At 45.1% G+C, this 17,399-nt stretch overlaps 1 protein-coding gene across 1 annotated transcript in view; it reads left to right on the top strand.

Moving 5' to 3' along the window:
• Positions 1 to 17,399, top strand: part of POLR1A (RNA polymerase I subunit A) — a 565,818-nt gene that overhangs the window by 209,670 nt on the left and 338,749 nt on the right. Inside the window, exon 15 of the mRNA XM_086964251.1 lies at positions 9,266 to 9,415. Within this exon, the coding sequence (XP_086820377.1) occupies positions 9,266 to 9,415 (150 nt within the window). The remainder of the gene's footprint in view (positions 1 to 9,265; positions 9,416 to 17,399) is intronic.

Here is a 17,399-nt window from a genome sequence, read left to right as displayed (position 1 = left end):
CATGTCTGCTACCCCCAGTCCTTCCTTACATTCAGGCTGAGTACATTTAGAAAGTGAGATTACAGGTGGTTTGCCCATCCACAGATAACTCTGTGTGTCTGCTTGCAGTTTGTCAAACAAGTGTTCTGGGATAATTTATGGGTAGTTTTGGAGTGTGTAAAGTAGTCTTGGTAGAACAATCATTTCATATAATGGGGTAAGGCCCATTATTCACAGTGACAGGGGGGTGCAGAGCATCTACATAGGGCTAATAGTTAGGTACTAGCTTTCTCGGGGGCAATGAAATATGTATTCCTAGGTATTTGAAACTTCTGATCTGTATCTGAAGATGTTTTTCTATTTTCGGTCAATGTGCCGCCTCTGTTTCTGCCAATACCGGGACTGATGTTTCCTAGTTTATGGTGTAGGACATGGAAGGGTTGTGCAGGAAGAGAATAACATCTTCAGTGTAGAACAAAATGAGCTTTCTCGGACCCACCTGGTCAATGGCTCCATTAGCAAGGCGAATAGCAGGGGTGAAGGGGCAGCCCTGTTGCTTAGCTCGCTCAGTCAGAAATATGTTATGCAATGCTCTGCTCACTCATACAAGGAGCCCATGGTGCTGCATAGTGTTTTGACACAGGCAACGCATCAAATTCCAAAATGTATTTTATTTAGAATTTGCAACAGGAAGCTTCATCTTATGGAATCAAAAATTAAAGTCAATTAAGGCTAATCCATGAGGTCCCTTGAATTTGTGACCTCTGGCTAGTGCTGGGTCTGGTAAGAAGGCCAGCAATGAAGCCGTTCTGGTGTCCGTGTATCGGGTATGTGATGAATTTAACCAGTCTGTTTGCTAGAGTCTCCACCGGTCTCTGAGTTAATTAGGGATATGGACTGGTAAGAGTATCATAGCTGTGAGGGGTTCCCCTATTTTGGTATAAAACCCATGGTTGACCTGCTTTGAGCCATCCAGATATATATGTCATATAGTGTCTAAGGACAGTGCTTTCAGCTGTGTCTAGATATTTTCATTTTTACTCCAAAGCAATATCTCTTAAGAGGTGAAGAATGTTTTCTCAAGATCCATTACTTTGGCCTTAAGGGCTGCCTCCTTTCCCTTTTTTTCATGCTTATGAGTTCCCTAATTGTTCCTCAGTTGAATGTTGTGAACGCCTCCCAAAAAGTGGTCTCTGATGTGAAAGAGCCCTTGTTGATGTTGAAGTTCTCTTCCACATCTTCTTTTGGAGATGCGACAAAGTCCTCCACCTGAGATCCATCGGACACTGAGGGGCCGCATTCCTCCTACTCCGTGCCCGTGTTGGTACAGCTTTAATGTTACTGATGAGTGACCAGACAATCCATTGTCAGAGGATTTTGGACCCAGATGCTTCGCTCTTGTCTTCTGCAGGGAGAGAGAAATAGCCTATTTTGGAGGAGTGTGCAATGAAGTAAAATGTTTCTTATGCCAGACATATTGTTCAACTAGTCCCAATGAATTGGCACATTCATGCAGTTTAGTGGATCTTTGCAGATCCAAGGGTTTAGGATTCCAGCTAGTGTATTACTTATTCACTGAAGTCACCACCTACTATTAGGTTGCTGGGATCGACGTTAGTGAACATGGATATGAGCATCTTCAGGGTTTCTTCAACAAGTGATTTGATGACATAGACACCCACTATCTCTGACCCTGTATACAGCGGGACACTAGGATATACTACCCCGTATCATCTGTGTGTCTCTGGTCTATCTACCCCTCTGGAGATAGTCACAAATCTGGATGGAAGACCCTTTTGTATCCGTATCTACCTAAAAGGAACTGTTTGTGCCCCTTGAGTTAGTTTCCTGTTAAGAGTATTTCTGAATTTTGGGGTTTATTTCACAGGATTGCATCTCTCGTGATCATCTTTAGCCCATTGACATTCCAGAGGAGAATGTTATAGGTCTTAGATGTTCCTTTTATTTAGCCTGTGGTCATGTGCTTTTAAGGAGTGATGATTGTCTGCATACCTTTTTTGCAAAGAACTAGCTAAAGGACTGGTTTCAAAATTGCTGTCCATCCCCTAAGCACCCCCTGCATGCCATCCCAGAAGTATTTGTTACCCAAATAATGGAAAATTAAGAAAGAAAAAAGTGTTAACCAAAATGAGTTCATAATAGCAATGAGTCTTGATCAGTGGTGTTCAGTCATCTCATGAGGGGCATGAACCTTGGTGGTTGTCCCAAAATTAAGCAATAAAGTTTAGAGCATTGAGAAGTGTTACCTGCAGACCACAGCACAGGCTAGGACAGGCCCCAATTCCACTGTAGTTTCGGAGTGTATGCTGATCTATGTGTGTGTCTCGGGAACTGTGTGCTGCCAGCTTGTGTCTGCGTCCACCGAGCCCTCTGTCCATTTAGTTCCCATTCTGATTTTGAAGGGCATTGTCCAGATGTGCTTCCCTCTTCCTTTCCAGCATGCTCCAGGTTCAATCATCCTCAACACAGTCCAATGCGCTTTCAGGCATTTCAAAGACGTAAGATTTCTTGTTGTGCCTTATCCCGAGTTTGGCCAGATAAAACAATACGAATGCAGTTGCATGGCTTTAAGTTTTTGTTTTGTTTCTGTGAATGACTTTAGTTGCTGTTGAAGCTTGACGAGTCTTAGTCTTAGTATTGTGTCTCAGTCCATGTAATTGAGGATGCGGGATTGATATGTGAAGGGCTCTCTGTGGGGGTTTCAGGGTTAATGATCCGGATGCATCTTCTCCACTGCAAACCTTTCAGACAGTTCTTCTGCTGGAATTCATGTTTACAGCCACGTTGATATGAATTGAGTAGGTTGTGAACCCTCAGCTCTTTTTGCGATTGCTACATTTCTGATATTGTTATGCTCTGGCCTCCTCTGCCTTTGTTGTGTAATCTACGCCATGTCTCAATGCTAGGGAGTGGTCCAGGCTTACCTGCCCCATCTTGCCCTCCAGCGACGAGTGGGTATCGCATAGATCTTGAAGGATAGGTGCTGCAGATGTATCATTAAATGTTCCTCCTGCAGTTGCGTCCTGAGGAATGGCCAGTCGTTACAGTTCGAGAACGCCTGTGGGCTTTGCATATTTATGGATTTCCCCTTTTTCCATGACCAGATAGATGGGAAGAGAGAGGAAGGAAAATAAGAGAGGGGCGGGGGTTTCCTCAGCTCTGGATTCTGTGTAGTGTGCACTGTGGAAACTTCAAGGGGCGCCTTCACTTTTGAGTATGGAAATGTATTCAGCCTATTTGGGATCAACTGTCGCTCATTAATGAGGCCCTGCTGCACAGTGTGTTGACTCAAACTTACGAGGGCCTTGGTTGCCTTATATGTTTTAAGTGGTTGGAGGAGGGATACTCGCTCTGTGTTGTTGCTCTCCAAGCTGTAGGTCCAACAATGCTCTAGGCGGTGTTTCCCTTTTACTCTGGTATCAGTTTGGTTCTGCTCTAAAGGAATCAATGGGATTGTTGCTTTGTTATGTGTATAGGGATTAATTGTATCGCCCCACCCACCCCCACCCACCTTCTGGCCACAAGTCTTGGGCCTGAGTATTTGGAATGGTGCACTACTGAGCTTCTCATCCAAAGTATAATGGTACAGAATATACAGGCAAATGTTCCTTTCAGGTTTCTCCCTTATTAGAAAAGATCAGAGTTTTTGCATCAACACACACACTCCAGCCATCGTGTTTCGCTCAAATGTCATTGAACTTCATCAGGGCTTTTAAAGTAATACATAGTTCAAATGTCAAAATTGAGTAACGAGGGTAATACCAAGGTATGCATAGCTTGGGTTACATCTCCATACGTTCGTATGTCATGACCAGAGCTGTTGAATTTCAATACAAAACAGCTCCACGTCAGGGCTGTGGGTATACTAGCCTGTCATCAATACCGTATCAGCATGACGGCACACCTAGTCTCCGGCGGGATAGTAATCTTACTTTACTAACCTGACGTGCATCTGTTTCGTATTGAAATTCACCAGCTCTGGTCATTACATATGAAAATATGGAGATGTAACCCAAGCTACACTTTTAACGAGATTTGAACGAAGCATGTTGGCTGGAGTGTGTACGTTGATGCAAAAACTCTGACCTTTTCTAATAAAGGAGAAACCCGAAAGGGACACTTGTCCGTATATTCTGTGCTATAATACTTTGGAAGAGGAGCTCAGTGGTGCACCATTTCAAATACTCAAGCTTCTTGATCTGCGTTGCAGTTGCTCCTAACGATGGCAGGTGCAGGATTTCTTGTGCCCACTTGGATTGATTATTTGAAATATTGACACACTAGGAACAAAACAGTGAGGTGCAGCTTCCATAGTCTGCCATCGCTAAGCCCGTTCACAAGTCTTGGGCCTTCTTTGCCTCCCCATCCTACCACTGGCCTCTGGATGGCCACCTTCATAGCCTCGATCAGCACTGGCTGACTATCCCATAAATGCAAGAAAATAACAACAAAAGAGTGTTCTAGTGCAGGTGGGGTGGGGGTCTGCACAGAGCACGAGGAGTCAAATACAAGCCCAATTGGTTTGTTATTAAAGCCCTCACTCACCGACCTGGTCGGTGACTTGCTTCATCATCGGGCCCCACCGGGTGTGACCGAATGTTACCCCGGTGTGCTGCAACGCCAGAGTTACTGCGGAGCTGGTCTTGTGAGGATGGAGAGGCTATGTGATAAGTAACGTGAGAAATGTGAAGAGTGGTGGTTTAAAATTGCCTTGTATGTATCAAAAATTATTTAATAACTGATCATCAAGGACAAAGTAAAAAATGTGCTGGTAAACAAAGCCAACTAATTGAATGGTCTTGTACCAATAACATTACGTGAAAGTGTGGTTGGTCAACATGTTTCTGCCCAAGCGGTATAGTTAACCTGGCATTCGTCAGGACCTAGAGTGTAAACCCCGGCGGTATGAGCACGCTAAGGCCCACCCGACCGTAGGCCTTGAAAGTGAAAAATCGTGTCTGTGAAGTAAAAAAGAGGAGGGCTCCACCAACCAGAAGGCGGGAAGCACTCAGCCTCACGTCTCCAGAAATATAGAGACAAAAATTAAAACCTGTGAAGATAAAAGGTACAGACAAACATACACAAAGACAAACAAAAAGGTTAAAATCATTTGTCGGAAAGGCTCACATGTTAAAGCCTGTGACTTGTGCTCAAAGTGCTTGGGGGTGCACTACTCGTACATATTAGCAGAGGTGCGTGGCTCTGCCTGTGGTCTAGACAGGAACGTTTATCACTAAACTTATAGTCGTGACTGAACAGGCTCACAAGTGTACTATTTGGATTGCCAACAGTGCGCGTGAGCATGGCCATTTGTGGAAGTGACAGAAGAGGGAATGGTGATGTGATGGGCATTCACACACATCTCTGTCACTCAAGCGATCAATGGGCCAAGGGCCAGTGATCATTCAACCAATGGCTTCAAGGGTGAAAAGAGAAAATTCTCACTTCACAGGGGGTGATATTACACCCCATAGACCTCGGGAGGGGGGGGACAGCGATTTTTGGCACATCCTGTGAAAATGAGGGGGGAAAAAAATAGAACAAGGGACAAACACGATCAGTTCGCTGAAGAGAGTACTTATCTCGTAAGGTCTGTAGCGGTCGCGGTCACACTCACGCCCACTACGCCAGTCTCCCGTTGATACACCTGATCAGCCCTCGGAACCGGGTCTCGCCGATCCAGGCTGGAGGAGTGTGAGTCTTTTTATGGAAAATGGGAGGTTCATGCCTACCCGACTCTGCCGATTGAAAAACTGACCCTTGCCTACGCATGCGCATTACCAACCTTTCGACCCGGAAGTGGGTACGAGTCTCTTACGTTGGTTTACGCTCTACTCCTTCCAGTATGACGCATGCGCATCGTACACACCTTCCGAACCCGGAAGCCCGTCCCAACCTCCCATTTTCCATAAAAAGACTCACACTCCTCCAGCCTGGATCGGCGAGACCCGGTTCCGAGGGCTGATCAGGTGTATCAACGGGAGACTGGCGTAGTGGGCGTGAGTGTGACCGCGACCGCTACAGACCTTACGAGATAAGTACTCTCTTCAGCGAACTGATCGTGTTTGTCCCTTGTTCTATTTTTTCCCCCCTCTTTTTCACAGGATGTGCCAAAAAGCGCTGTCCCCCCCTCCCGAGGTCTATGGGGTGTAATATCACCCCCTGTGAAGTGAGAATTTTCTCTTTTCACCCTTGAAGCCATTGGTTGAATGATCACTGGCCCTTGGCCCATTGATCGCTTGAGTGACAGAGGTGTGTGTGAATGCCCATCACATCACCATTCCCTCTTCTGTCACTTCCACAAATGGCCATGCTCACGCGCACTGTTGGCAATCCAAATAGTACACTTGTGAGCCTGTTCAGTCACGACTATAAGTTTAGTGATAAACGTTCCTGTCTAGACCACAGGCAGAGTCACGCACCTCTGCTAATATGTACGAGTAGTGCACCCCCAAGCACTTTGAGCACAAGTCACAGGCTTTAACATGTGAGCCTTTCCGACAAATGATTTTAACCTTTTTGTTTGTCTTTGTGTATGTTTGTCTGTACCTTTTATCTTCACAGGTTTTAATTTTTGTCTCTATATTTCTGGAGACGTGAGGCTGAGTGCTTCCCGCCTTCTGGTTGGTGGAGCCCTCCTCTTTTTTACTTCACAGACACGATTTTTCACTTTCAAGGCCTACGGTCGGGTGGGCCTTAGCGTGCTCATACCGCCGGGGTTTACACTCTAGGTCCTGACGAATGCCAGGTTAACTATACCGCTTGGGCAGAAACATGTTGACCAACCACACTTTCACGTAATGTTATTGGTACAAGACCATTCAATTAGTTGGCTTTGTTTACCAGCACATTTTTTACTTTGTCCTTGATGATCAGTTATTAAATAATTTTTGATACATACAAGGCAATTTTAAACCACCACTCTTCACATTTCTCACGTTACTTATCACATAGCCCCTCCATCCTCACAAGACCAGCTCCGCAGTAACTCTGGCGTTGCAGCACACCGGGGTGACATTCGGTCACACCCGGTGGGGCCCGATGATGAAGCAAGTCACCGACCAGGTCGGTGAGTGAGGGCTTTAATAACAAACCAATTGGGCTTGTATTTGACTCCTCGTGCTCTGTGCAGACCCCCACCCCACCTGCACTAGAACACTCTTTTGTTGTTATTTTCTGTTAATCCATTGGGGACTAAGAGTGTTCGCGCCTCTCCCTACCTCTCTTTTTGTTGATAGATATCCCATAAATGCCTCTGTTCCCTGTACTGTGTCTGGGAGCTTCAGACCTAGCCCCTAGCTAGATAATCTCAAAGCAGGCCTGTAGCAAAAGAGGCCTGTGGACACCATAGGCAAAATGCTGGCCCAACAGGAGGGTATGATCAGCCCCACTTTCTCTCCTCCACAGCGCTCTCCTCCTTTACCCAAAGCAGGGATATGCCATAAACTGCATTGCCATGGCCTCTATGCTATTTCTCAGACTGCGGCATGCGTGGTTTGACTGCCATTTTTGGTGGGGTGGGTGCTGGTCACTGTGCTTGGTATATGCATAGCACCACAGAGAGGGTCTCAGCACGCCAACAGGCCTTCAGCGAATCTGGGCTGCCGGTTGAAGAATACAGCCGGGTCTGGTGTCTCTCCGGTTATGGATATTTGCCATCATCGGGCAGCGCTACCACTCCACCCTTGCAACCTGCCTACCAGCTGCTGGGCTGGCTGCCTATCTGCATCGTTTAAGGCTCCCTGGGTGGCACACAATCACACGGCTCAGCACACCCAAGGCTGGTTGGCACAGTGAGGCACTGAACGCACCCTCAGGGCCACAAAAGGGGCAAAACCGTGCCACTCAGTCGTCTGTAGATCTTTCCTGCTATTGGGTTGGGCACAGCATGTACTGGATGCCCAGGATATTGGGGGATTACTGAGGTTTAGCAGCAGAGCTAAAAAAAAAGGATGATCTATATCTTCATGGCCATGCTACATCGATTGTAGAGTTCTTAAACGTATTCTCTTCTTTAATACAATACCAATCATATGCTAAAATTGGGCGCTTCACTATAGTTAAAATGCGGATTCTGTGGGATTTTTGCTTGAAAGTACGAGTCACCTTGATCAAAACTTAAAAAACAACATAAGAGCAGCACAATTCTCTAACATTAAGCATAAATGTACTTTTGGAAATAAATAAGAATGCATCTTTACATGGGGTATCACATAAATGAAGCAATACACCACACTGCTTTCTTCCTGTAATCATAGCTATACAAATGCACCAGGCCTGTAAAATTGACACGACCCGAAGGCGTATATTATCTGCATCACTTTATTACAGCAATGCCTGGGTGGGTGAGCACCCACTGAGGAAAAGAAGAGTAGAGGAAAATTACTCCAGAGTTTGGAGAGTTATGTTTAGAAGGACTTCAGCCATCTATTCCTGGACTTTGTAGAGAGTGCCATCTAGTTTAGTGATGTATGGATATGTCCGAGTTGAATGTAAATTCCCTAAAGGATCCTTGTAGATATTGAAGAATGTGAGGACAAGATAGAACCTTGCAGGACCACCTTGGATTTGAGGTCATTATTGCATGCTTGTTTACAGGTTTGTAGCGACATTTAGGATAGCATCTAAACTATTTGAACTCTTGGCCTCGACTGACTGCATGCGTTTGTGTCATAGTAAGAAGGGTGTAATGATTCATGGTGTTGAAGGCCATGTTCACTTTGGGGAGAATAAATAAGCATGCCTTGCCTTTGCTTGGTATACAGAGCACATCATCTTCAATTCTTAAGGTGTCAGTTCGGGTGCCACAGCCAGAAGAGAATCATGACTGCAGTTTTGAAAAGAGATTGTTTATACCAAATAATTTGTTCAGTTGTGTAGCTAAAGGCAATGGTCTTTCCTAAAATTGGGACGAACTGGATCATATCATCTTGGGCTGTAAGGCCTACACATTTTCTGCATTAACAAAACAAAGTTTCACTGATATGCTGTTAAAGTTCAAAGCAGTTGCCGGTCACTGTCTCGGAGACCAGCTGACCTAGAATATTTTGATTTGATCAAAATTTAATTTCTGATAGGGAATCAAAAAAGCTTCTACTTGCCAAGCTGTTCTTTTGCAAGATTTTAACACTTTCATACAAATCTCAAGCCTCTTTTTGAACACTTGGGTCATCTGGAATTAATGTTGTTCATTAAGCATAATCATTTTGTTGAGTCTTTTTTATTGAAGGTTTGATAAAGTGTTTAAAACCTCTTATTTTTTCAGGTTGTTTCCACACTGCTTTTAAATGTCATCCCAGAACATCATGTTCCACTCAATTTGACGGGGAGTGCAAAAATTAGTGGGAAGGCATGGGTGAAGGAACATCCTCGTCTGACTCCTGGATTCGACCCCGAGACCATGAGTGAATCTCAGGTGGGTACTGCTAGAGTAGCTCTTAAGGTACATTCAGCAACACAGATTCATTATTGTTCTTCTGATTCATCTGTTTACAACATTGCATTGCCGTGGTGTAATTGGTGTTTAAATGATCTTGATACACTCAGATTTTATGTTCGGTTATGCTGACGGGTTCATGTATAGTGTGCCAGTGATAATTGCCTTTAGTGTGGTATTGTAGTGCGTGGAGTTGGTTCTTTGGTCTCTTCTGACGCAGACTGGGTATATAACCTGGAGCCTGGTTAATGTATAGTTGATGCAGTGTAGTTTTATTGGGCATATACTTGGGTGGACAGGGGACACTTTTCCATTGTCACGTACCAAGCATCAGTTTGGGTTCTAGTAACATTTATTTATTTGTAGTTTAATGTAGTGCATGTCAAGTTAAAACCAATTGGTACAGTCGGTAGCTAATGGCTGATTGCAAGCAGTCCTTGCAAGATCATGAAATCCTGCAAGAAGGCCCAGCAGTCATCTTGGAGGCCATCTAACTGCACTCAGCTTTTCAACAGACCTGCGTGAGACGGTGCAGGGAATGCAAAGGCTCACTTGATCTTGATTAGGAAAAATAAATCCTGCTTCTTCGAATCAGATCAACTGTGGCGTGAGTGATCTCAGATTGTAAAATGAGTCCTGCAAAGACGAATGCAAGATAAAGATAATGACATAGTATGTACATGACAAATGCAAGTACTGAGAGTGCCACAGTTACTCAAGCGGGACTGCAGTTTTCAGCGAATACTGGACAATCCCATGGCTAACATCATACACAAAATTAAACAAATTAGCTTTTCCAACATTCATTACTTTTTGTACATTCTTTTTATTGAAACATCGCTCAGCATACAGTAGGTACAGGAATGACATGATAGTGAACATTCAGTACACATTTTGATTAAATTAGCAAATTGCAGAAGTAAAGCATGCGTATACATTTGAAATGGAGCCTTTATGGTCAATGACATTTTGTAATATATATAGATAGACTTACAAGCAACATTGTGCATCCTTGCCTCCCTGCCTCCACTCAATCAACCAATCAGGGAATTGTGAAGCCCGCTACTCACCCGTGAGGGTCTCAAGGCGCTGGTGTGGGGGCGGGGGCAAGGGCAGGCGGATTAGTGCAGCTCCGTGTTAGCCGTACTCAGTACCCTCAACAGTTGTGTCAGTTACTCCACACATATTCCCACTTCTTCCAGCAGCCCCTGCTTTGATAGACCACTTGATCTGTCCATTGGCACCAATCTTAAGTTGGGCTCCCAGTCCTCTATACAAGTGGGAGTTGCTGAGCCCCTGGTCGACACAGTATTATGTTTAACCACCCCTGCTGCAACCACCAGCCAGAGCCATTTTGTGTTTAGGGGAACCTGCAGAATTAAAACTCGAGACATGCTCTGAATCACTCCTCCCCAGTAGAGCTGTATGATCGGACACTCCGAAAGGATGTGAAAGAATGTGTCTTCTTGCCCAGGCCCTTGCAAACAGAGAGCAGAGTTCCCCTTTCCTATCTTCTGAAGTAGGACTCTAGACCAGTATGATATGTGCTGGATTCTCAGCTGCATCAGTCGAAAACAGATATAGATCACTACCTCTTGCAGGCTTTGGAGGGCCTCTCTCCTGTCGTCATCATCCAATTCACCTAGGTCTCTTACTTATGCCTCTCTCAATGCCATCATGGGCTCGGGCTATTGATTATTTTTTAGTAGACTATAGAGATGGCTTTATCCATTTCCATTTAAGAAGTCTTTATTCGATTATTTCATCTTAAAAGACGTACATACAAAATATACATGGTAAAAAATATACAGATTCTTTATGACATTAAAACATATTAAATCAGTTGAAACAGACATTCTTACAATGGGTACAGAACATTAATTAAAAGCACAATATAAAAACCTGGAAGACCAAGGACGTACAATTGAAAGTCGCGTTTAATTGATCAATGACAGACCTGGTACTAGCTGTTTTTTAGATACCTAGTTCTAATCACCCACGCCCATCCAAGGTATTTTGCCACACCAATGACAATAAGAGGCGTTAGGTTAGTTCTTAGGATTCTGCTGGCCTCAATAGCGGAGCGGGTACCCAGGGTTCTGCAGACCGGGCGGAGCCATTTGGACCTAGGAGCAGCATACAAAGGGCATACAAATAAAAAGTTATCAACACTTTCACCCAGGTCTTGACAGTGCGGACAGCACTCTGACCCACATGAACACCATTTGTTGGTAAACACCCTTAATGGAAGCGTACCACATCTAAATTGATGGAACAATTTGCGATCCATTGGTTTGGTGATCAGATCCCAATATTTTTCGAGCTTGGGGGCATCTTTGAGGTCGATGAATCTGCTAGATAGGTTGTTTGCAGGCAATCTCTGGTGACGGTTTGAAGTCACCCAATCCCAATACAGCGCTTTTAATATTTTCTTTGAGGGAAAGACTGCTGAGTCAGGAGATACCCATAGTTCGCTTAACCCCAGGGCATAGAGTGATGATCTAAGATCTCTAAACCAGCTTATGTTCGATGAACCAGAGATGGCTTTATCAGTTATAGGCTCCATGAGAAGGTGGTCTTCAAGTGGCATTGCCTCCCTCAGTTGTTCCTCCTCTACTATATGTCTCCTATGGGCATGCCCAATCTGTAATTATCTACACCGCTCAGTCTCTGTCAGTACATACTCCTGTTGCAGGACCTCAATTCCAGCTGGCACTTGCACTCTCCAGAAATCCCCCAAGCTTTCTATGCCAATCAAGTCCCACTTCGAACCTTTCAGGCCACCCAACTCTTGCAATAATTTGCTGTCCCACAGTGGGGTTTGGTTAGTGAGCTTCTTCCCCATCCCAAATAGTTGGTGGCCTCCCTCCATATGCGGTCCACAGTCTGGGTATGCAACAGGAGGTCTCGTGACCTACTGTCACATGAATTTTGCGACTGATATCCTCTCTATCTACACGGTAGGCCGGTTCGCTATGATAAGTAAATACCCAGTCATTGACTACCACCAATTTAGCAGCCCAGTAGTACTTTAGTAGTGCGCACCAGTGCCCAGTACATGTACTTAAAATGGCTTTCTGTACCATCTAGTAATTGAACTAGACAGCACAGGGGCATAGCTGCTAATGTAGATATGCCCTCACATGTAATCTTGTGTAATGTAGCGCACCCTGCCTTAGGGCTACAAGACCTGCTGTAGGTGTGACTTGCATATATTACATGCAGTGACTCTGGCATGGCACACAGTGAGTGTGCCATGTCGTGGTTTCACTCATGGCTTGCAGCATCAAATGCAGCCAAAACTACTTCTGGCTCTCCCAACGATCCAGCACCCCCTCAGACCCTCATTAAGGCTATGGACGTGATTCGCCCGGTCATATTCGACGTTCTCAACACTTCCATCTCCTCTAAATCCGTACCTCCTTCATGGAAGTGCGCGATGGTGAGGGCCTTGTTGAAGAAGCCCAACCTTGACCAGTCCAACTTGGCGAATTACCGTCCTGTGTCCTTGCTCCCCTGGTTGAGCCAACTGCTTGAGAGGCACGTAAATAACATCTTGATGAACTATTTGGAGTCAAATAGCCTTCTGCGCGCCTCTCAGACAGGGTTTCGCCCTTTACATGGGACTGAAACCGCCCTCCTAGCGGTAACAGAGGAAGCAAGAGCAGTGTTAGACCAGGGTGGAAAAGTCGCCATCATCCTATTAGACCTCAGCGCCGCGTTCGACACGGTCAACCATGTCACGCTGTTACAACGACTGGCGGACATGGGCGTGTCGGGCCCGGCCCTGGAATGGCTGACATCCTTCCTGGCTGACCGTTTCTTCCAGGTCTTTGAGGGTGAGGCGGTGTCACCTAAACATCCACTCAGGTGTGGGGTTCCTCAGGGCTCCTCCCTGAGCCCCACCCTGTTTAATGCCTACATGGAACCCCTAGACAGGATAGTCCATCCCTTCGGTGTGCGTATTGTCACCTACGTGGACGATACCCAACTGGTGGCCTCCGTAGACCACTCGGAGGGATCGTCCAATACCTTAGGCCCCTGTCTGGAGGCTGTTGCCAGATGGATGCAATCCTCCTGTTTAAAACTTAACGGGGAGAAGACAGATGTCATCTTATTGGGTAATCCTTCTCCCTCTGTGTTTGCATCCATCTGGCCACCATGTCTGGGCCCGCCCCCCGTTCCCAAGTCCCAAATAAAAAGCTTGGGGATTTGGTTCGATACAGCCTTGAACTTCTCGGCCCAAGCCACAAAGACCGCAGCTACCTGTTTTGGATTGATGAGGATGTTGCGGAAGGTGCTCCCTCTGCTTCCATTTCAGGCAAGGAGGATCCTGGTCCAGGCTCTTATACTATCTCGCCTGGACTACGGGAACGTCCTCTATATGGGAGCCCCCTCCTTTGTCACCCAGAAGCTCCAAGTCACCCAAAACAGTGCGGCCCGTCTACTCTACAATCTTCCTCGCTGGCAGTCAGCAAGGAATGCCCTAAGGGAGCTTCACTGGCTCCCCATAGCGGCTAGAGTACAATTCAAGGCCATGTGTATTTTACACAAAGCCTTCCATCGCTTTGGCCCTGCAATTTTACAGCCCTTGGTCACTCCCTATGTCCTGTCCCGCTCCCTCCGATCCTGTACCCTCCAGCTGGCTACCTCCATCAGAGTCAGGAAAGCCCGCTGGGGAGGCCACTCCTTTTCACACACTGCGGCTAAGCTCTGGAACACCCTTCCTTCATCCCTTCGAGGAACTACTAATCATCTTTCCTTCAGGAAAGCCCTGAAAACTCACTTGTATGCTAAATCCTGCTGATCTGCCCTGAGCCCGCGCTAAGTAAGTTTCAGTCATAAGCGCTACGAGGCCTCCGGGTACATAGCGCTATACAAGTGCAGTTTCAATTCAATTCAGCCTGCAATGGCAGCCTGCATGCAGTTTGTATGGGGGTCCCTTAGGGTGTAATAGTACACCAGCATCCCTTATATAATAATGCGGCAGACCTTAGAGAACCTCTTTATCACCCATGCCCTAGGTACATGGGGAACTGCTTACTAGGGACTTACAGGGGATGCTAAAGTGTGTGCCAATTGTGTTACAATTATGGGGGAATATTACCTTGTTTTAGGGGGGAAAGCACTGCCACTGAGGTCTAAGGGCAGGCCCTAGTGCACTGTTGGAGTTAAAAACCAGTATCTAGTATTCCCTGCCTCTCGCTCTCTCTCTCTCTCTCTCTCTCTCTCTCTCTCTCTCTCTCTCTCTCTCTCTCTCTCTCTACCTTACCTTACCTTACCTTACCTTACCTTACTCGATCTAGAGCATAAGCAATACTCACCCACTGCTATATGTGAGAGTTTACTTTGGGTGCACAACCTCCCTCCTCACCCCCCACCAAACCAGTACTTTGGATGGTCTTTGCTCAAACTTATAAACACAACACAGGGCATACCCAGAGTACTCAAACATTTTTAAGGCCACTGGGATGAAAAAGCCAAGGCAGGTCAGCAAAAATAAAATATCACAGAGTGGTTCAGATTGTCAAAACCATACTAAGTTTTGTGTCCCTACTCATGAGCAGATTTCTACCTCGTCAACCACACCTTAAGATTACTGCTAGCCTGTTCCACTATGGTCCTTATGATTTCTCTCTTTCGACACTGAGTGGACCCTACCCTTATTGGTGATGTATCCTTTACTGTCCTAGATTATGATATTATGATCACTGCTTGCTTTTATGTTTTTGTCCTGCCTGATCTGATTGTCCTAACACTTAGATGATACCACCCTCAGCCAGGGTGTTGTCTCAGACTGTACTGTTCTTTATTATGACACCAATTTTACTATGTGCTTACTATGTCAAGTCAAAGTCAAAGATCTTTATTCGGATTGTAAAACATCCATAAAAGTACATATAAAACACAACAGAAGTAAAAACACAGTCATAAAAAATAGAATATACACAAATAACAGCCCGCGGAGTTACAAATTCATAGCAATAGACAGCTTTATCATGTGCAAAGAGGCAATCACTAGTGCAAAATGTACAATGTGCAAAAAGTGCATAGTGCAAATGTCTCAGTCAATGAGCAGAGAGGCACGGGACTGGACAACTGCTTTGAGAAAGCAGCTCACTCTGAAGGTAGCCTCATCCGTCTTTAGCATCAACAAATCTTTAAAAGCTAATTTAAAATCCATCAAAGCATTTTTTCTACAGAACAGCATTAAAAAGTGCTTGGTGTGCATTCTGTAAAAACCACAAAAGAAAGTAAAATGGAGCAAACTTTGTTTACCGCCAGGGTTACAGGGACAGCTTAGATTTTCCACTTGTTTGTTAAAGCCTTACGGGAAGCAAAGTAGATTTACAATGCTTCCATCCCTGAACCGAAATAACAAGCTCCTATTCCACCTGCCTAACTTTATGCGGAGATAGCCCTGAGGCAAGGCATGAGGTTTGTCGCATGGTTACATAAGGGAGATATACCTTAATGTGGACGGCTTTGCCAAGTCGCACCTTACCCTCTCTTTACGATAAAAGTCATACAAAGCCCTTTTTAATAAATTCTTATGCGTGTAATCAATCATTGAGGGAAGGTAAAAAGATGTCCCTGCCCCACGCTCAATAAGCTATTTTCCACAGCCTTAAACCAGGGTATAAAGTTAGCCCTCTCCCAATTTAGGCAGTCCAGAATGATGTCACGCGACAGAGAGGCAGCAGAATTACTCAAAATTATTATCCAGAAAAGGGCGGGTCTGGATCTTATAAAATCCTCTATATAATGGAGGTTTAATTCCCTATGGCAGACGTAAGTTGGTGCAGTAATAACCCCCCCAAAACCTTCCGACAAAATCTGTTTTCTTCAATCTGTAGTTGGGTGCAGTTCGAGTAGCCCCACACCTCAGCACCATAGGTTCCTATAGGTAAGCATTGTGTTCTATAAATTCGTAACAATGATGTGATCACATCTGCCTGGATGGGCTGGCGGAGGGAGGTTAGAGAGTTTATAGCTTTACTCAGTTTATTCCTTCCCTCAGCAACATGTGGCTGCCAAGATCCAGTATTAGAGAACAACAAACCAAGGTAAGGGAAAGTGCAAGTGCTTTTTAAAATATTGTCCCCTGACAGAATCTGGGTTATTTCGTAGCTTTTAGGGCCACATGACATTATGAATGATTTCTTAAAATTAGTGCATAGGCCCAGATCTGCCATATATTTGACAAAACCAGAAATTAAAATACGCAAAGCGTTGGGTGTGCGGCCCATAAGGACCGCATCATCCGCATAAAGGAGTGCGGGGACGGGTTTGCCATTTACTTGCGGGACATCATTAGTTAGATTGCTCAAAGAATCACTCAATTCATTTATATACAAAATAAAAAGCAGGGGGGCCAAGACGCAACCCTGTCTGACCCCCCGCCGATTAAAATTGTTGTTAATGAGAACACGGGCTTTTAAATTACTATGAAGATGTGCTAAAAAATAAACGAACGATTCGTCTAAACCATAATTCAACAGGACTGACCATAAACGGGAGCGATTTACAAAATCAAAAAGCAGAACTTAAATCCATAAACCCAAAATATAAAGGGGATTTTTTGGCAATTGTATATTTGGCCATAAGCAGGTTTAGATTTAAACATTGCTCTAACGTACCCACTTTACTTCTGAAACCTAGCTGGCACGGGTGTAAGATGGTTCTAATTCTGTTAAAAAGGACCTTGCCTAGAACCTTTAGCGTGTTGTCAATTAGAGATATGGGGCGGTAACAACCTGGGTCAAGTCTGTCGCCTTTTTTGAATATTGGCACAATAGTGCTGCTAGACCATGTTTCAGGGACAGAGGTATAGGATAAATTGTTAAAAACATTACATAACAGTGGTGCCCAAAAGTCAGGTTCAGATTTAATTTGATCGATGGGTAAGCCATCGGGTCCGGGGGCTTTGTTCCCAGCACTTTCGGTAATGGCATCCTCCACC

This window comes from Lissotriton vulgaris, chromosome 3_2 (genome assembly GCF_964263255.1).
Source record: "Lissotriton vulgaris chromosome 3_2, aLisVul1.2, whole genome shotgun sequence".
In the NCBI taxonomy this organism is placed as follows: Eukaryota; Metazoa; Chordata; class Amphibia; order Caudata; family Salamandridae; genus Lissotriton; species Lissotriton vulgaris.
Note: the sequence above shows the minus strand (reverse complement) of the source record. Positions and strands in the feature narration are given on the sequence as shown.